The following is a 20631-nucleotide window of genomic DNA, read 5'->3' as shown; positions in this document are numbered from 1 at the left end:
AAGTTCAGTGAAGAAACGCTGGGGAAAACACCGTGGCGCCCTCTCTCCAGCTCTGGGTGGTTGGCTGCCTCGTCAGCTCCCCCGCCAGCCTCCAGGCTGGGGCAGGACGGCTTCACTCTGAGATGGACGAGGCAGGGGGTGCCGAGAGTGACTGCCTCCGCCCCCGGGCCTCAGCGGGAGGGAGGGTCCCCCTGGGTGGCCTGACGCTCTCAGGCCCCGCCGCCCTGCGGTGGCTGTATCAGATGCGATAGTCTGTCCATCCGCCTGACAGGCGAGGGGCCGGGGACCACTGACCTCCTCACCTCCGGCAGAGGAACTTCTGGCTTTTAGTGCCAACTGCCCCACCGCAACTACATGTGCCTCCAACTTGGGAAGCCCGAGGTGTGCGGCGGGGGTGGGGGGCACACAGAGATGGGGGAGGGGCTTAAGGCTTAAGACTGGAGAAAAGGATTTAGGAAGAATTTGGGGGCAGGTGGGGGCCCAGGCCAGAGAGGGAGGGAGGAGTAGGGACCATGCGGCCTCAGGGAGCATGAGGGTCAGGCTCCCTACACTCTGGGCAGGATGTGAGCCCCTGAGCCCCCTTTCATTAGCTCCGGCTGGGGTCCCAGCACCCGCTGGTGGAGGGACGGGCCTGGAGCTCCAGGCCTTTCTCAGGGTGCCTGTGACCTCTTGGTGGGGGGGCCCCAGAGGAGGAGCAGCTCTCACCGAGGCTGGGGACAGACGGCCCAGGCTGCAGGACGTGGGCACGCTGAATCCTCCAGCACGGGACAGCCAAGTCCCAGTCTCCTCCTGGGTCCTCCCTCCCTCCTCCCTACATCTCTCCTCTCCGTGGAGAATCACGGCTTTGGAGCCACCACACCTCCGAAGCTCTTGCCCGAGACCCAGGGTGCAGCCATGGCACGTCCAGGACGGCATTTCTGCCGCTAGGCCCCTCTGGTCAGCGCTGCACGGGTCTCTCTCCTGCCTCTGGGGCATAGTGCTCCTACGGTCCCAGCTACTTGGGAGAGCTGAGTGGGAGGATCGCTTGAGCCCAGGAAGTGGAGGCTGCAGTGAGCTGTGATCATGCCACTACACTCCAGCCTGGGCGACAGAGCCAGACCCTGACTCAATTGTGTCCCGAAGGCCGCTCTGAGGACGGAGGACCTCACCCCAACCACACCCAACACGGAGGTGTCTCCACGTGCAGACCCCAGGCTGAGCCAGCCGGAGGACATCTGGCCAGAGTGGGCTTGGCCAGTTGTGGTGGGCACCACCATGGTGGGTACCTCGCTCGGACAATCTGCTGGGCCTGTGGCCCCTGTCCCGGGAGCGAGCCGCACCTCCGCACGGGGCTACCCGTCACCTTCATGGGGTGCTGCAGCTCATGAACTGCTGGAAACTGTCCTGGGGACCCCATGGTGGGAGGCAGAGGCTTGCCGCTGCCTCGGGCTCCTTCCTGAGCTCCAGATCTGAGATTTTTCCAAGGGCCCTGCCGTCCAAACCAGCCCTGTGATGCTGTGATGTCCTCGTGGAGGAACAGGCAGGCTGGAGGGTCCCAACCCCGCCCCGGCCGCTCTCTGCCCTCACCCTCTCCTCTTACCCCTTTCCTGCCAGCCCAGGCTGCGGGGTGGTTGGAGACTTGGAGGGTGGGTGGGAGAGAGAGTGGAGGAGAGGGTGAAGAGAACTGAGGCCACCACAGGGCCCCACCCTCCCGCTGCCCTCCTCCTGTGGCTGAGGATAAAGGGGCTCCGAGGGGCCGGGGGAGAGAGCAGCTGAGTCCCGGCACCGTAAGGGCACCGTCCCCTCCCTGATGCCTGCGGGCGGCTCCTGGCCCCCACCCCTGACCCTGGGTCTGAGCCCCCAGCCCACACCCCACGCCCTCCACCCCTGACCCCGGGTCTGAGCCCCCAGCCCGCACCCCACGCCCTCTACCCCTGACCTCGGGTCTGAGCCCCCAGCCCGCACCCCACGCCCTCCACCCCTGACCCCGGGTCTGAGCCCCCAGCCCATACCCCACGCCCTCCACCCCTGACCCCGGGTCTGAGCCCCCAGCCCGCACCCCACGCCCTCCACCCCTGACCCCGGGTCTGAGCCCCCAGCCCGCACCCCACACCCTCTTCCCGCAGCTGCTGCTGCTGCTGTTCCTGGCCGTCTCCTCCCTGGGGAGCTGTAGCACTGGGAGTCCAGGTGAGTCCCGACCCCACACAGCCCTCCCTTCCCAGGGGCTCTGCCAGCCCCGTCCCCAGGATCCAGGGGACACATGCACGGCCTGGCTCCTGCCCGAGGGCAGGCGCGGGGTGAGGCTCGGGTGGCAGAGGCCGGGCTCCCTGACCTCCTTCAGTTGTTCCCAGCGCCCGTCCCCGAGAATGACCTGGTGGGCATTGTGGGGGGCCACAACACCCCCCAGGGGAAGTGGTCGTGGCAGGTCAGCCTGAGGATCTATAGCTACCACTGGGCCTCCTGGGTGCCCATCTGCGGGGGCTCCCTCATCCACCCTCAGTGGGTGCTGACCGCCGCTCACTGCATTTTCCGGTGAGTGCTGGGCCGGGGACCCCACCAAGGGGAGGTGGGAGTGGGGCCGCCCCATACCAGGTCCCTTGAGTAGCCTGGGTCTGTCCTCCCCCAGGAAGGACACCGACCCGTCCACCTACCGGATTCACACCAGGGACGTGTATCTGTACGGGGGCTGGGGGCTGCTGAATGTCAGCCGGATCGTCGTCCACCCCAACTACTCTGTCTTCTTCCTGGGGGCAGACATCGCCCTGCTGAAGCTGGCCACCAGTGTGAGAACAACAAACACTCTCGCGGCAGTCGCCCTGCCGTCATAGTCCCTGGAGTTCACTGACAGTGACAACTGCTGGACCACAGGCTGGGGCATGGTCAGCTTGTTGGATGAGAACCAGAGGGACGCGGGGCGGGCGTGCGGGGGGGTCCTGGGAAGGCTCATGAAAGACAAGCCCTTGGTTTGCACATTCTGGGGTTTCTCTTGCTAGGGTTGGGGTGCAGGGTTCAGGTGAGCTGCCCTGGGGAATTCAAGCTCATAAAACAGGGAGCAAAGAAAATGAGCCTTTGGGGTGGGTGGCAGGAGCCACTGACTGTGCTGTGCGTATGTGTGTGGAACACGTATCTTACCCATAGACATATTGCAAGACATTTTCTTCATTTTGTGGAAAAGAAAATGGGTTCAAAGAGGGCACGAATTTATCCATCTGTCCATCCCTCCACTGAAGGCTGCAGAGACCCTGAAGCTTTCTTCCTTTCCTGCTTCCGGCCTCCGTTCTTTGAAAGGCAATACCTGGTGCTGTTCTAGAGCGTGTAGATCCCGCCTCCCTTTTCTAGAGTGTGTGCGTAGGTCCTGCCTCCCTTTTCTAGAGTGTGTGTGTATGTGTGTGGTCCCGTCTCCCTTTTCTAGAGTGTGTGTGTACGTCCTGCCTGCCTTTTCTAGAGTGTGTGGGGGTCCCGTCTCCCTTTTCTAGAGTGTGTGCGTAGGTCCTGCCTCCCTTTTCAAGAGTGTGTGTGTGTGTAGGGTCCTGTCTTCCTTTTCTAGAGTGTGTGCGTAGGTCCTGCCTCCCTTTTCTAGGGAGAGAGTGTGTGTGTGTGTGGTCCCATCTCCCTTTTCTAGAGTGTGTGTGTGTGTGTGTGTGTGTGGTCCCGTCTCCCTTTTCTAGAGTGTGTGTGTACATCCTGCCTCCCTTTTCTAGAGTGTGTGCGTAGGTCCTGCCTCCCCTTTCTAGAGTGTGTGTGTGTGTGTGTGTGTGTGTGGTCCCATCTCCCTTTTCTAGAGTGTGTGTGTACATCCCGCCTCCCTTTTCTAGAGTGTGTGGGGGTCCTGTCTCCCTTTTCTACAGTGTGTGCGTAGGTCCTGCCTCCCTTTTCTAGAGAGAAAGAGAGTGTGTGTGTGTGTGGTCCCATCTCCCTTTTCTAGAGTGTGTGTGTGTGTGGTCCCGTCTCCCTTTTCTAGAGTGTGTGCATAGGTCCTGCCTCCCTTTTCAAGAGTGTGTGTGTGTGTAGGGTCCTGTCTTCCTTTTCTAGAGTGTGTGCGTAGGTCCTGCCTCCCTTTTCTAGGGAGAGAGTGTGTGTGTGTGTGGTCCCATCTCCCTTTTCTAGAGTGTGTGTGTGTGTGTGTGGTCCCGTCTCCCTTTTCTAGAGTGTGTGTGTACATCCTGCCTCCCTTTTCTAGAGTGTGTGCGTAGGTCCTGCCTCCCCTTTCTAGAGTGTGTGTGTGTGTGTGTGTGTGTGGTCCCATCTCCCTTTTCTAGAGTGTGTGTGTACATCCCGCCTCCCTTTTCTAGAGTGTGTGGGGGTCCTGTCTCCCTTTTCTACAGTGTGTGCGTAGGTCCTGCCTCCCTTTTCTAGAGAGAAAGAGAGTGTGTGTGTGTGTGGTCCCATCTCCCTTTTCTAGAGTGTGTGTGTGTGTGGTCCCGTCTCCCTTTTCTAGAGTGTGTGCATAGGTCCTGCCTCCCTTTTCAAGAGTGTGTGTGTGTGTAGGGTCCTGTCTTCCTTTTCTAGAGTGTGTGCGTAGGTCCTGCCTCCCTTTTCTAGGGAGAGAGTGTGTGTGTGTGTGGTCCCATCTCCCTTTTCTAGAGTGTGTGTGTGTGTGTGTGGTCCCGTCTCCCTTTTCTAGAGTGTGTGTGTACATCCTGCCTCCCTTTTCTAGAGTGTGTGCGTAGGTCCTGCCTCCCCTTTCTAGAGTGTGTGTGTGTGTGTGTGTGTGTGTGTGTGGTCCCATCTCCCTTTTCTAGAGTGTGTGTGTACATCCCGCCTCCCTTTTCTAGAGTGTGTGGGGGTCCTGTCTCCCTTTTCTACAGTGTGTGCGTAGGTCCTGCCTCCCTTTTCTAGAGAGAAAGAGAGTGTGTGTGTGTGTGGTCCCATCTCCCTTTTCTAGAGTGTGTGTGTGTGTGGTCCCGTCTCCCTTTTCTAGAGTGTGTGCATAGGTCCTGCCTCCCTTTTCTAGAGTGTGTGCGTAGGTCCTGCCTCCCTTTTCTAGAGTGTGTGTGTGTGTGTGGTCCCGTCTCCCTTTTCTAGAGCGTGTGTGTGTGTGTGTGTGGGGGGGGGGTCCCGTCTCCCTTTTCTAGAGTGTGTGTGTACATCCCGCCTCCCTTTTCTAGAGTGTGTGCGTAGGTCCTGCCTCCCTTTTCTAGAGAGAGTGTGTGTGTGTGTGTGGTCCCGTCTCCCTTTTCTAGAGCGTGTGTGTGTGGTCCTGTCTCCCTTTTCTAGAGTGTGTGTGTACATCTCGCCTCCCTTTTCTAGAGCGTGTGGGGGTCCCGTCTCCCTTTTCTACAGTGTGTGTGTAGGTCCTGCCTCCCTTTTCTAGAGTGTGTGCGTAGGTCCTGCCTCCCTTTTCTAGAGTGTGTGTGTGTGTGGGGTCGCGTCTCCCTTTTCTACAGTGTGTGCGTAGGTCCTGCCTCCCTTTTCTAGAGTGTGTGTGTGTGTGTAGGGTCCTGTCTTCCTTTTCTAGAATGTGTGTGTAGGTCCCGCCTCCCTTTTCTAGAGTGTGTGCGTAGGTCCCGCCTCCCTTTTCTAGAGAGTGTGTGTGTGTGTGTGGTCCCATCTCCCTTTTCTAGAGCGTGTGTGTGTGTGTGTGTGTGTGGGGGGGGTCCCGTCTCCCTTTTCTACAGTGTGTGCGTAGGTCCTGCCTCCCTTTTCTAGAGTGTGTGTGTGTGTGTAGGGTCCTGCCTCCCTTTTCTAGAGTGTGTGCGTAGGTCCTGCCTCCCTTTTCTAGAGTGTGTGTGTGTGTGGTCCCGTCTCCCTTTTCTAGAGCGTGTGTGTGTGTGTGGGGGGGTCCCGTCTCCCTTTTCTAGAGTGTGTGTGTACATCCCACCTCCCTTTTCTAGAGTGTGTGCGTAGGTCCTGCCTCCCTTTTCTAGAGTGTGTGCGTAGGTCCTGCCTCCCTTTTCTAGAGAGAGAGTGTGTGTGTGTGTGGTCCCGTCTCCCTTTTCTAGAGCGTGTGTGTGTGTGTGTGTGTGGTCCTGTCTCCCTTTTCTAGAGTGTGTGTGTACATCTCGCCTCCCTTTTCTAGAGCGTGTGGGGGTCCCGTCTCCCTTTTCTAGAGTGTGTGCGTAGGTCCCGCCTCCCTTTTCTAGAGAGTGTGTGTGTGTGTGTGGTCCCGTCTCCCTTTTCTAGAGCGTGTGTGTACATCTCGCCTCCCTTTTCTAGAGCGTGTGGAGGTCCCGTCTCCCTTTTCTACAGTGTGTGCGTAGGTCCTGCCTCCCTTTTCTAGAGTGTGTGCGTAGGTCCTGCCTCCCTTTTCTAGAGAGAGTGTGTGTGTGTGTGTGGTCCCGTCTCCCTTTTCTAGAGCGTGTGTGTGTGGTCCTGTCTCCCTTTTCTAGAGTGTGTGTGTACATCTCGCCTCCCTTTTCTAGAGCGTGTGGGGGTCCCGTCTCCCTTTTCTACAGTGTGTGTGTAGGTCCTGCCTCCCTTTTCTAGAGTGTGTGCGTAGGTCCTGCCTCCCTTTTCTAGAGTGTGTGTGTGTGTGGGGTCGCGTCTCCCTTTTCTAGAGCGTGTGTGTGTGTGTGTGTGTGTGGTCCTGTCTCCCTTTTCTAGAGCGTGTGTGTACATCTCGCCTCCCTTTTCTAGAGCGTGTGGGGGTCCCGTCTCCCTTTTCTAGAGTGTGTGCGTAGGTCCCGCCTCCCTTTTCTAGAGAGTGTGTGTGTGTGTGTGGTCCCGTCTCCCTTTTCTAGAGCGTGTGTGTACATCTCGCCTCCCTTTTCTAGAGCGTGTGGAGGTCCCGTCTCCCTTTTCTACAGTGTGTGCGTAGGTCCTGCCTCCCTTTTCTAGAGTGTGTGCGTAGGTCCTGCCTCCCTTTTCTAGAGAGAGTGTGTGTGTGTGTGTGGTCCCGTCTCCCTTTTCTAGAGCGTGTGTGTGTGGTCCTGTCTCCCTTTTCTAGAGTGTGTGTGTACATCTCGCCTCCCTTTTCTAGAGCGTGTGGGGGTCCCGTCTCCCTTTTCTACAGTGTGTGTGTAGGTCCTGCCTCCCTTTTCTAGAGTGTGTGCGTAGGTCCTGCCTCCCTTTTCTAGAGAGAGTGTGTGTGTGTGTGTGGTCCCGTCTCCCTTTTCTAGAGCGTGTGTGTGTGGTCCTGTCTCCCTTTTCTAGAGTGTGTGTGTACATCTCGCCTCCCTTTTCTAGAGCGTGTGGGGGTCCCGTCTCCCTTTTCTACAGTGTGTGTGTAGGTCCTGCCTCCCTTTTCTAGAGTGTGTGCGTAGGTCCTGCCTCCCTTTTCTAGAGTGTGTGTGTGTGTGTAGGGTCCTGTCTTCCTTTTCTAGAATGTGTGTGTAGGTCCCGCCTCCCTTTTCTAGAGTGTGTGCGTAGGTCCTGCCTCCCTTTTCTAGAGAGTGTGTGTGTGTGTGTGGTCCCATCTCCCTTTTCTAGAGCGTGTGTGTGTGTGTGTGTGTGTGTGGGGGGGGTCCCGTCTCCCTTTTCTACAGTGTGTGCGTAGGTCCTGCCTCCCTTTTCTAGAGTGTGTGTGTGTGTGTAGGGTCCTGCCTCCCTTTTCTAGAGTGTGTGCGTAGGTCCTGCCTCCCTTTTCTAGAGCGTGTGTGTGTGTGTGGGGGGGTCCCGTCTCCCTTTTCTAGAGTGTGTGTGTACATCCCACCTCCCTTTTCTAGAGTGTGTGCGTAGGTCCTGCCTCCCTTTTCTAGAGTGTGTGCGTAGGTCCTGCCTCCCTTTTCTAGAGAGAGAGAGTGTGTGTGTGTGGTCCCGTCTCCCTTTTCTAGAGCGTGTGTGTGTGTGTGTGTGTGGTCCTGTCTCCCTTTTCTAGAGTGTGTGTGTACATCTCGCCTCCCTTTTCTAGAGCGTGTGGGGGTCCCGTCTCCCTTTTCTAGAGTGTGTGCGTAGGTCCCGCCTCCCTTTTCTAGAGAGTGTGTGTGTGTGTGTGGTCCCGTCTCCCTTTTCTAGAGCGTGTGTGTACATCTCGCCTCCCTTTTCTAGAGCGTGTGGAGGTCCCGTCTCCCTTTTCTACAGTGTGTGCGTAGGTCCTGCCTCCCTTTTCTAGAGTGTGTGTGTGTGTGTATGTGTAGGATCCTGTCTTCCTTTTCTAGAGTGTGTGCGTAGGTCCTGCCTCCCTTTTCTAGAGTGTGTGTGTGTGTGGGGTCCCGTCTCCCTTTTCTACAGTGTGTGCGTGGGTCCTGCCTCCCTTTTCTAGAGTGTGTGTGTGTGTGTAGGGTCCTGTCTTCCTTTTCTAGAATGTGTGTGTAGGTCCCGCCTCCCTTTTCTAGAGTGTGTGCGTAGGTCCCGCCTCCCTTTTCTAGAGAGTGTGTGTGTGTGTGTGGTCCCGTCTCCCTTTTCTAGAGCGTGTGTGTACATCTTGCCTCCCTTTTCTAGAGCGTGTGGGGGGTCCCGTCTCCCTTTTCTACAGTGTGTGCGTAGGTCCTGCCTCCCTTTTCTAGAGTGTGTGCGTAGGTCCTGCCTCCCTTTTCTAGAGTGTGTGTGTGTGTGTGTGTGTGTAGGATCCTGTCTTCCTTTTCTAGAGTGTGTGCGTAGGTCCTGCCTCCCTTTTCTAGAGTGTGTGTGTAGGGTCCCATATCCTTTTGCTCCCAATTTAAAAGGTATTGGTGGATGGGGGTGGTAGGGTGGTGGGGGAGTGTGTGCGGTGACTCACACTTGTAATCTCAGCACTTTGGGAGGCCAAGGTAGGAGGATCACTTGAGCCTAGGAGTTCAAGACCAGCCTGGCCAACACAGGGAGACCCCATCTCCACAAAAAATTAAAATATATATATATTGGCCAGGCACGGTGGCTCACACCTGTAATCCCAGTACTTTGGGAGGCTGAGGCCAGTGGATCATTTGAGATCAGGAGTTCAAGACCAGCCTGGCCAACATGGTGAAACCCTGACTCTACTAAAAACACAAAAATTAGCTGGGCGTGGTGGTGGGTGCTTGTAATCTCAGCTACTCAGGAGGCTGAGGCAAGAGAACTGCTTGAGCCCAGGAGGCAGAGTTTGCAGTGAGCAGAGATTGTGCCATTGCACTCCAGTCTGGGCGACAGGGTGAGACCCCATCTTAAAAAAAATAAAACTAGCTGGGCATGGTGGTGTAGGCCTGTGGTCCCAGCTACTTGGAAGGCTGAGGCTGGAGGATTGCTTGAGCGTCGCTGGAGCCTGGGAGGCGGAGGCTGCAGGGAGCTATGATTATGCCACTGTACCCTACCCTGGCATTTCCCTTCTGGGTTCCTGCAGCTTTGACTCCACCTTAGGCTGTGTAGGCTGAGCATCCCAGGTCCTGAGCTGAGGCTGGGGGCAGGGAGGGGTCCTGCTATGGTGCTGGTTGGGGGCCCCTCCTGAGCCGCTCCCGCCACCCGTGGCTTGTCTCTGCAGATATGCTGCCGCCTCCTTACCGTCCGCAGCAGGTGAAGGTCCCCACACTGAGCAATGCAGACTGTGAGCGGCAGACCCAAGATGCTTTTCCTGGTGCTGGAGACAGAAAGTTCATCCAGGATGACATGATCTGTGCCGGCCGCACGGGCCGCCGCACCTGGAAGGTGAGACCTGGCGCCTCTCTCCTGCCATCTCTTTTCCTGTCTGCGGCCCTGAGGCTGGACTTGGATGTGCAGCGTCCTGGGTCTCTGGTCAAGCTGGGCCTTCTCTGCTCCACAGGGTGACTCAGGCGGCCCCCTGGTCTGCAAGAAGAAGGGTACCTGGCTCCAGGCGGGAGTAGTGAGCTGGGGATTTTACAGTGATTGGCCCAGCACTGGCGTCTACACGTGAGTCCAGACCTACGTGCCCTGGATCCTGCAGCAAATGCACCTCTAAGCCCCAGGCCCCTCCCAGCTCCCCAAGAATCCAGTTCCTTCCTCGTCCTGGCCCCTCCACTCCCTGCGCCTTCCAGCACCCACCTTCTCTGCTCCTCCATCGCACATGGTCCTCACTCCCCTCCACCTTTTCAGACCTATCACCTTCCTCCCTCACACTAGGAGGAGGAGGCATGGAAGGTGCTTTGAATGGGGGTGAGGTTAGGGATGGAAGTCCTGGAGCCAGTTTGCAGTATCATCTCGTTAAACTGTTAGCAAGGCAAACCAGAAAGTGGCCAGTGTGTTCCTGAGTGTGGGTGCGGCTGGCGGGCAGTGACCGGGGGCTTCCTGACATGGGTGCATCTGCTCTGGACGGTTGCGCTGTAGAAATGGCTGCTCCAGACCAGACATTCTTTGGTGGTGGAGGGAAATGATGAATGGGGTGGCAAGAGCAGGGGAAATATTCTCAGTGATGACTCTACTCTTGGGGGCCCAGCTCCCAGCCCAGCCCTCCACTAAAAGAACAGGTCAGCCTCATTACCAAATTTCAACCATCTACCATCCGTCTACCCATCTACCCATACTAAATCCATCCACTCATCCAGCCATCAATTCATCCATCCATCCATCCACCCACCTATCCACTAATTAATTAATCCATCCATCCATCCATCCATCCATCCACCTATCTATTGATCTACCCATCCATCCACCCACCCACGAATCTATCCACTCGTCCGTCTGTCCATCTGTCCGTCTACCCATCCACCCATCTAACCTGCCCAGCTCTGCCCAGCTCTGCCCAGTGCCCACCTGCAGCCCTGCCCAGCACTGCCCAGTGCCCACCTGCAGCCCTGCCCAGCCCTGCCCAGTGCCCACCTGCAGCCCTGCCCAGCCATGCCCAGTGCTCACCTGCAGCCCTGCCCAGCCATGCCCAGTGCCCACCTGCAGCCCTGCCCAGCCATGCCCAGTGCCCACCTGCAGCCCTGCCCAGCCATGCCCAGTGCCCAGGGCATCTCCAGGGTGTGGCACAGGAGGCTTCTGAGGAAACCCAAGCACGGTTTACATCCCTAGTTGCTGGGCCACTGTTTGCCCTGGGGCATTGGAGCATTTAGCACTGAGACTTCCCATATGGCCGCCCTGTGCCCGCCTCGCAGAAGGTCTGGGACTAGGGCTGGGTCAGGGAGGCTGCTGGGCTGTGACGGGGCACCAGGCATCCTCAACCTGAGATGGGGAAGTCTTCATTCTCCTTTCTCTTGCACCCCCCACCCCCAAGGTGAGGGTCAGGTGAGGCTGAGAAGGCCCCTGAGCACCCAGAGGGGCAGCTACACTCTCCTGCTGGAGAAAGGGGCTTCACGGAGAAGCTGGCCCGGGAGGGGGTCTGAGTCTGGTCCCTTCCGGCTTCACACCATGAGTGAAGCAGCAGGGATGTTGTCTCTCCCGGCAGGTCCCTCCCACCCCACCCGGAGAGAACCACACAGGGCAAGGGCTAGATGTCTGGGCTCCCCAGTAGAGAGGAGGGGCCTCTGTATTCAGACAGTGGGGTGCGGGGGGAGATTGGGGACAGATCAGAACTGTGGTGAGGGCCCTGTGCCTAAGGCAGGATGCAGCCTGGACAACGGCACAGAGCCCACTACGCGCAGGTCCCTTTTGCAGCACTGCAGTTGAAGCCAGACCCGGGTGGGTGCTGGGGTGGCCGCTGCGGCAGCTGGCAGGGTGCCAACCATGCAGAGGCCCAGAGACCAGCTGGCAGGGTGCCAACCATGCAGAGGCCCAGAGACCTGGGCCAGGGCCAGGAGTGGGTCTGCAGGCCCTTCACCCACGTCACCTGCTACCCGATGGCCGTCCCAAGGCCCTTCACCCATGTCACCTGCTACCTGATGGCTATCCCCAGCACCCTCACCCACGTCACCTGCTACACGATGGCCGTTCCCAGCACCCTCACCCACGTCACCTGCTACACGATGGCCGTCCCCAGGCCCATCACCCATGTCACCTGCTACACGATAGCTGTTCTCAGGCCCTGCCACAGGGACAAAGGGGCCACCCTGATGAGGGACGGGAATCTCACTGACGTCGCCCCCCCTGCTCATAGAGGATGCAGGCCCACGGAGGCGTCCTGTACCTGTCCCTGGGTCATCTCAACGCTGTGACCCACCCTCTCCTGGGTCTGACAGCCTCTGGACAGCCCCTGGGCAGAGCCGTGCCCCACAGGGACAGGCTGAGGGGGTCTGCCACTGTATTCCAGCCTGGGCGAGAAGAGTGAGACTCTGTCTCAAACAAAAACAAAAAAACCAAAATGAAACAAAAAACAAAGAGAAAGGAATAAAAAGTGTCAGGGTTGGAAAGAAAGGGACGGGGTTGCAGTGTCTGCCGACAATGCAGTGGTCTTCATAGACCATCCAAGGTCACCTGCAGACAGTGTCAGGGCACGAGCGCAGCAAGGCAGCTGATCCACACCAACGCAAGACCAACAGCTGGTGATACACGGGGCTTCTAGGCCGGGCGCGGTGGTCACGCCTGTAATCCCAGCACCTTGGGAGGCTGAGGCAGGAGGATGGATGGAGCCAAAGCGTTCAAGACCAGCCTGGGCAACATAGTGAGTCTATCTCTATAAAAACATTGTTTTAAGCCATGCAGAGCCTGGGCAACACAGCAAGACCCCATCTCTACAAAAAATACAAACATTAGCCAGGTGTGGTGGCGTGCACCTGTAGTCCCAGTTACTCAGGAGGCTGAGGCAGGAGGATCATTTGAGCCCAGGAATTTCAGGCTGTAGTGAGCCAAGATCTTGCCACTGCACTCCAGCCTGGGCAACAGAGGAAGGCCCTGTGTCCAAAAAAAAAAAAAAACCCCAAAAAACCGTTTTTATCAACAATTGTATTGGCTCCAATGTTTGTTGAAGAAAATTGCTTTTTGTTCATTTAAAGCTCTAAGCAATACTTGTCATCAAAAATGAAACTTACCCACTAACTTCTGAAGATTCACCTACTCACCACCCTCATGGACCTCCCGCACGTGAGCTCCCCGGCAGGAATATCATCCAGACGCAAATCGTCTTGCTGGCTGGGAAGACGCCGAAACTCTTGGTTTAGTTTTGCCTCCACACCACTGCGGAGGGGAAAGAAACAGAGATTTTGTCGGATTTAAGTTGAAAGCACAACATGAAGTCTCATGATTTCAGAGGAGAAAGGGCCACCATATCCAAGACCATGTGAGGAAAAAAAATAACAAAAAAGAGAGCCCCGCCCACCAGAAGCGGCAACGAATCTGTCATTGGCCCAGGGATGGAAAACCACGCCCATGCTGGGCCCCACATTCCACCTGCCCCCAACCCCAGAGCCGGCTCCGCCCTGGGCTCCACTGTGACTTCCGGGGGCTCGATTCCAGCCCATCCAAATTTCCAGTGATGTTTATTATTATTTATCATTATTATTATTTTGAGACAGAGTCTCGCTCTGTCACCCAGGCTGGAGTGCAGTGGCGCGATCTCGGCTCACTGCAAGCTCCGCCTCCCGGGTTCACACCATTCTCCTGCCTCAGCCTCCTGAGTAGCTGGGACCACAGGCGCCCGCCACCACGCCTGGCTAATTTTTTTTTGTATTTTTAGTAGAGACGCGGTTTCACCATATTAGCCAGGATGGTCTCTATCTCCTGACCTCGTGATCCACCCACCTCAGCCTCCCAAAGTGCTGGGATTACAAGAGTGAGCCACCGCACCCGGCCTCAGTGATGTTTATTATTAGTAATTATTATTATTATTTTGAGACAGAGTCTCGCTCTGTCACCCAGGCTGGAGTGCAATGGCACAATCTTGGTTTACTGCAACCTCCGCCTCCGGGGTTCAAGTGATTCTCCTGCCTCAGCCTCCTGAGTAGCTGGGATTACAGGCGCCCACAACCACCCCAGGCTAATTTTTATATTTTTAGCAGAGATGGGGTTGCACCGTGTTGGCCAGGCTGGTCTCAAATTCCTGACCTCAGGTCATCTGCCTGCCTTGGCCTCCCAAAGTGCTGGAATTATAGGTGTGAGCCACTGGGCCTGGCATCCAATGATGTTTAAAAGATCAAATCCGGCCAGGCACGGTGGCTCACGCCTGTAATCCCAGCACTTTGGGAGGCCGAGGTGGGTGGATCACGAGGTCAGGAGATCGACACCATCCTGGCTAACATGATGAAATCCTGTCTCTACTAAAAATACAAAAAAACCCCAAAACAAACAAAAAACAACAACGCCGGGCGCGGTGGCTCATGCCTATAATCCCAGCACTTTGGGAGGCCAAGGCAGGCAGATCACCTGAGGTCAGGAATTTGAGACCAGCCTGGCCAACACGGTGAAACCCCGTATCTACTAAAGATACAAAAAATTAGCCGGGCGTGGTGGTGCACGCCTGTAATCTTAGCTACTTGGGAGGCTGAGGCAGCAGAATCACTTGAACCTGGGAGGCGGAGGTTGCAGTGAGCCGAGATCACGCCATTGCACTCCAGCCTGGGCAACAGAGTGAGACTCCGTTTCAAAAAAACAAAAAAAGAAAAAAAAAAGAAAAAAATATCAAATTCCTTCTCTTAAATTCTCTTCTGCTTAAATAGTGAGTCTGGTTCCTGCTTCCTGTTATAGAGCCTGGCTCCATACAGCTGCAGCATAGGCAGCTCCCAGAGGGAACAGAGGATGCCTGAGCCCATGAGTGGCCTGAGAGATGCAACTGGAATCTCGTTCCTTATTCAGGTCCCCTAACTCTTTTTTTGAGACAGGGTCTTGCTCTGTCACTCAGGCTGGAGTGCAGTGGTGTGATCATAGCTCCCTGCTCAACATCCTGGGGTCAAGTGATCTTCCTGCCGCAGCCTCCGCAGCAGCTGGGACTACAGGCGTGTGCCACCACACCTGGCCAATTTTGTTGATTTTTTGTAGGGATGGAGTCTCACTTTGTTGCCCAGGCTGGTCTTGAAATCCTGGCCTCAGGCGGTCCTCCTGCCTCAGCCTCCCAAAGTGCTGGGATTACAGGCGTGAGCCACTGCTCCTGGCTCCCAACAGTAAGTGTTACTGACGTTTTTCCACTCCGCCTCATTTTTTTTTCCTTTTTTTTTTTTTTTTTTTTTTTTGAGATGGAGTCTTGCTCCATTGCCCAGGCTGGAGTGCAATGGACCATTTCAGCTCACTGCAACCTCCACCTCCCATGTTCAAGCGATTCTCCTGCCTCAGCCTCCCAAGTAGCTGGGACTACAGGCACGCGCCACCATGCTCAGGTAATTTTTGTATTTTTAGTAGAGACGGGGTTTCACCATGTTAGCCAGGCTGGTCTCGAACTCCTGACCTCAAGTTATCTGCCTGCCTCAGCCTCCCAAAGCGTTGAGATGACAGGCGTGAGCCACGGTGCCCAGCCTGTGCCCCATCTCTTGTCACCTGTGTCAGTGTCCTGAGGCTGCTGCACAAAGTGCTGCAAACTGAGGGGCAGAATTTTATTCTCTCTCAATCCTAGAGTGTCAGCAGGGCCGCTTGCTCCAGAGGCTTGGAGGGAGGGGCCGCTCCATGCCTGTCTCCTCGTGTCCGGCGTTGCTGGCTGTCCTTGGCTTGCAGCCACATCACTCCCATCCCTGCCTGCCTTCCCCGGCCTTCCTCCACCGCTCTAAGTCTCAAGCCCCCTCTCCTTTCTCTTATAAGGATGCCTGTCGTTGGATTTAGGGCCCACTCTAATTCCAGGATGATCTCATCTTGACATCCTCAATTACGTCTGCAAAAGCCTCATTTCGGAATCAAGTGACGTTCACAGGTCCTGGGGCTCAGGCTTGAACGTATCTTTTCGGCAAATGCAGTTCAACTCACCACTGCACCCGGCTCCTGACCCCGGAGGTATTTTCCTCCTTCACCTGCACGTCCTGTAGGAGCCTCCCTGTGCAGACACAGCACTGGGCAACTTCTAGAACCTTCTCCACACAACAATGCCCAATTTTGGCCGACCTCACATCTGATTCCAAGTATAAAGCACTGAATAAAAGATAAAAGGAAAGTGTCACCTGCATCCTCCACGTGAGAATCCGACGTTCCTGCCTCTGCACAGGGCGAGCTTGGCTCACCCAACCTGGACTCGGCTGGGGCCCAAGGGCTCCTTGGCCTCTCCCGGGCAAGCTTGGTTCACCCAACCTGGACTCAGCTGGGGCTCGAGGGGTCCTCGGCCTCTCCCCCAGCCCCCCGCAGCCCAGGACCCCTGACTGTAGGCTCCAGGCCTCCCTGGAAGCCCTGGCCACGCTCGCCCCGCGGCCCTCAGACTGGCTGTGCTTCGCGGATCTTGGCTGGTTCGAGGCTGGTGCCGTCCCCGCCTTACCTGGGCCTCCTGGACCCTGCCTCCCCGCAGCTGGGTGGGGACCCAGGAGAGTCCTGCACCCGTGACGCAGCTGCCACATTATCCTGGTGTCCCGGGAGGGAGAGGAATCACCAAGAAAGCCCCCAGGCTAAGTAGCCGTCCTCTCTTCTCCTCGGCCCTCTGGCTCTAAACAAGGAGCCCAGGTGATCCAGACCCGAGCTTCCCTCCCATCAGCCTCTCCTGGCCTCACCTGGCTGGCCTCCCAGGCCTCCCATCCTCCAGCTGCTCTCCTGTCTCTTTCTTGCATCTTCAGATGGAGCTGCCCACTCCATGGGCCTGGGCAGCAGCTTGAAGTGGGCGTGGGCCAAGCCCTCTGGGAGTGAGGGGTGCAGCGGCTCCCAAGGCACAGAGCCAGAGGTCCTGGCCCATGATGGGTGAATGCGGCCAGGAGGGAGGGACGGGGCAGCTGGGAGTCCATCTCGGGCAGCCTGGGGCTTCTCTCCTCCCCATGCAGGGAGGTGCAGGGCTGGGCATGCAGGTGGAAGTCTGGCTGCAGAGGATTTCACAGCTGCAGGCCCAGCCTCGGGGACCCACTCCCTCAGCCTCCGGGGAATCCTGAAGCATCACCAGGAAGCTGCTGGTAGCATGGAGAAGGCTGGATTTGCTCCAGCCGGAGGACATGCGGGCACACACACACACACTCATACATGCATGCACACACATACACGCATGCACACACTGATACATGCATGCACACACATGCACACACACGCATGCACACACATACATGCACACACGCACACATGCACTCATACTCACAAGCATGCGCACACATGCATGCAGACACACACTCATACACATGCATATGCACACATATGCACACACTCATACATGCACACATGTGCACATCACATATGCACACACATGCACACATTCATACACACATGCACACACACATTCACATGCACGCACACACTCATGCTTTCAAACACATGCACACACTTTCATACTCACATGCACACATGCACATGCGCACACTCATACACATGCACACACATACACGCATGCACACACGCTTACATGCACACACATGCACACTCATACGCACACAGGCACACATGCAAACTGACACGCGCACACACACACATCCTTACATATGCACACACATACACACATGCACACACTCATACACGCACACACATACACGCACACTCATACACGCATGCACACACCCACACACACACGCTTACACTTATACTCACACACATGCAAACACATGCACACACACACGCAAACACAAATAGCAGCATGCACACACTCATACACACATGCACACATGCACATATACTCACACGCACACACCCATATACACACTCATACACACACTCGTACACACATGCACACACTCTCATACATGCAGGCACACACACATCCACACATACATCCACACATGCACACATGCATGCACACACATGCTCACACTCACACATGCACACTCACATGCTTACACACATGCACACACTCATACTCGCACATGCACACACACATACATGCACACACAGGCATGTGCACACCCCATGCCCACACACGTATGCACACACACACAGGCACCCCCCACACCCCCACCCATTCACAGTGCTCCCTTGTGTTCCCACACCACCACAATCACCCTGGTTACAATCTCATGGCAAAGCAAGACTCCTGGAGGAGAGGCTGTAGGGTTGCGCCTCGGCCTCTGCTGCCCCCGTCAGCCCCAGAACGTGTCTGCCACCTGGGCTGAAACAGGCATTTGCTGCCGGAACCCCAAGGCACAGCAGTGGGCAGCTGGGGCCCGGGGGGCTGGGCCCTGGCCTGAGAATGCAGCTCCCCACCCTCTGAGACTCCCAGCAGGTGATGGCCCCTCTCCCAGAGCAGAGTGCACCCCTCCTGCAACCTGAGGTTTGTACTCATTAAAACAGGTTCCTGGAGCCCATCCAGAAGATCTCCCTGTGTGGGCTCCACAAACTCCCTCCAAGGACTGGAGCCTGGGCCTGGGGCGGCCACCATGGAGCAGGCAGGTCCCCTGGCCCAGGCTCCAAGTGCCTCTGGCAGGCCCTCTGGCTGATACTTTTGCACCCGTGGAGGTGTGTACAAGTGCCCGTCCCGTCCCGGGTGGCAGGAGAGGCTGCGGGAGAGCTGGTTACTAGGTGCTTCCTTGGCCTCTGTGGCACTGGCCACCAGAATGGGCGGCATGGCGACAACCTGAGCACTGTGGGCATTTGGGGCCGGGGGTCCTCTGCAGTGGGGCCGTCCTGTGCACCGTAGACATTTAGCCCCCCAACTCCGGCCTCTTCCCACTAGATGTGGGTGGTGTCCCCATATCCCTGACAAGCATAAATGTCCCCTGGGGGACATAGTCACCCGTGGGAGCCACTGGTGTAGACAGGGAACCCGGGTACAGGACCTCTGTTGGCCCAGCAGAGGGGATGCGAGGGGCTGGGGGTGGCCCCTGTCCTCATGGTCACCCTGTTCACAGCCTGGGCTAGGAGCTATTGCCCCCACCCCGGGAAAAGAATGTCTGACTGAGCCCCACCCACTTCCTTTGCAAGGAAGAGAAAGCAGCTCTGGGAGGGTCCGGGAGGGCAGCTGTGGCCACAGACCACGGTGAGGACACTGACCACTGGCAGCCACCTGTGGCCTCCAGACCCAGGTCCCGCCCGGCTCTTTCCAGCCAGCCCTCTCCTCCCTGCGCAGATGCTGTGGCTGCTGTTCCTGACCCTCCCCTGCCTGGGGGGGCTCCATGTCCAAGACCCCAGGTGACTCCTGGCCCAATCTCACACTGGACCCTCAGGGACTGGGCTAGGATGGAGAGCTGACCCCCTCGTCGAGCAGGGCCTGGAAGCTCCTGGCATTGCAGGAGGGTGGGGCCCGGCTCCCTGACCTCCTTTGGTTGTTCCCAGCGCCCGTCCCTGAGAATGACCTGGTGGGCATCGTGGGGGGCCACAACGCCCCCCCGGGAAGTGGCCGTGGCAGGTCAGCCTGAGGGTCTACAGCTACCACTGGGCCTCCTGGGTGCACACCTGTGGGGGCTCCCTCATCCACCCCCACTGGGTGCTGACTGCCGCCCACTGCATTTTCCGGTGAGTCCCGGGCCTGGGACCCCAATGAGGGGAGGTGGGAGTGGGGCCGCCCCAGACCAGGACCGCTGAGCAGCCTGGATCCGTCCTCCCCCAGGAAGGACACCGACCCGTCCACCTACCGGATCCACGCTGGGGACGTGTATCTCTACGGGGGCCGGGGGCTGCTGAACGTCAGCCGGATCATCGTCCACCACAACTATGTCACTGCGGGGCTGGGTGCGGATGTGGCCCTGCTCCAGCTGGTGAGCCCCGTGATCTGTGCCGCTAATGTCAGGACGGTCAAGCTCTCCCCGGTCTCGCTGGAGCTCATCCCAAAGGACCAGCGCTGGGTGACTGGCTGGGGAGTGATCAGGATGTTCAGGGCGTGTTGGGTGGAGGCTGGGGAAGGACTCGGGCTGTGGGCCCAAAACGCCTCGTTCCAGGGCTCCGGGGGTGGTGGTGGGGTGGGTGAGTTCCAGAAAGGGAAGAGACGGAGCTGCTCACCTCCATGCAGCACCTCCGGCTGCTTTTCCCCACAGCTCTGTGCTGCCCAGGCCCAGAGACTCGGGGGTCCTGCGACTGCCAATGGCCACACCAAGCTCCAGACTCATTATTCAGAGGGGAAAATACTTCTCATTTTTTTCTACTTAGGAAAGGTTTTTACATTTTTTTTGCTGGGTGCGGTGGCTCACACCTGTGATCCCAGCACTTTGGGAGGCAGAGGCAGGAGAGTGGCTTGAGCCCGGGAGTTTGAGGCCAGCCTGGGCAACATAGCAAGACCCCATCTCTAAAAAAAGAAAAGAAAAGAAAAAACACCGCAAACGAAAACACCTCAAAACCAAAAGGCATTTTTTGGAGGAAAAAAACCAGAAAAACTCATCCCTCCACTTTTCTCTGGTCCGTCCGACTGCGAGCCCTGGGAGTTTAGAGGGAGACACGAGCCCTCCCACCTCCTGGGGTCCCACACACCGTGCTCAGGCTGGCAGGTTCAGGCCGGGACTAGGGGCCCTTGGCCACAGGGGAGCCACCTTCCCTCCCAACCGGGGGAGGTGCTGGGGCTGCTGGGTCGACGGCAGGGGCGTCTCCGCTGTGCCAGCCCGGGTCACCTCTCTCCCCAGAGTCGCTGCCGCCGCCCTACCGCCTGCAGCAGGCGAGTGTGCAGGTGCTGGAGAACGCCGTCTGTGAGCAGCCCTACCTCAACGCCTCAGGGCACACTGGCGACCGGCAGCCCATCCTGGATGACATGCTGTGTGCCGCCAGCGAGGGCTGCGACTCCTGCTACGTGAGTGCCCCCGGCCCGCCCTGCCTGCCTGCCCTGCTCCCACCGCAGAGCTCAGCGGTGACCCCTTTCCTTCCCTTCCTCAGGGTGACTCCGGCGGCCCTCTGGTCTGCAGGCTGCGGGGGTCCTGGCGCCTGGTGGGGGCAGTCAGCTGGGGCTACGGTTGTACCCTGCGGGACTTTCCCGGCGTCTACACCCACGCCCAGACCTACGTGCCCTGGATCCTGCAGCAAGTCGGGGAGTTGCCCTGA

General features: G+C 57.6%; 1 protein-coding gene and 1 pseudogene across 1 annotated transcript; both read left to right on the top strand.

Annotated features, from left to right (window-relative positions):
* Nucleotides 1-122: 122 nt before the first annotated feature.
* LOC107973072 (putative serine protease 29) lies at nt 123-9727 on the top strand (annotated as a pseudogene).
* Nucleotides 9728-11468: 1741 nt separating this feature from the next.
* LOC749964 (putative serine protease 29) lies at nt 11469-20631 on the top strand. Its single transcript, XM_009430073.4, is given in 7 exon segments — nt 11469-11826; nt 18943-18987; nt 18990-19122; nt 19217-19477; nt 19753-19757; nt 20220-20383; nt 20467-20631. Coding segments are annotated over 7 exon segments (1131 nt in total).

Source organism: Pan troglodytes, chromosome 18 (assembly GCF_028858775.2).
Source record: "Pan troglodytes isolate AG18354 chromosome 18, NHGRI_mPanTro3-v2.0_pri, whole genome shotgun sequence".
Classification (NCBI taxonomy): domain Eukaryota; kingdom Metazoa; phylum Chordata; class Mammalia; order Primates; family Hominidae; genus Pan; species Pan troglodytes.
Note: the sequence above shows the minus strand (reverse complement) of the source record. Positions and strands in the feature narration are given on the sequence as shown.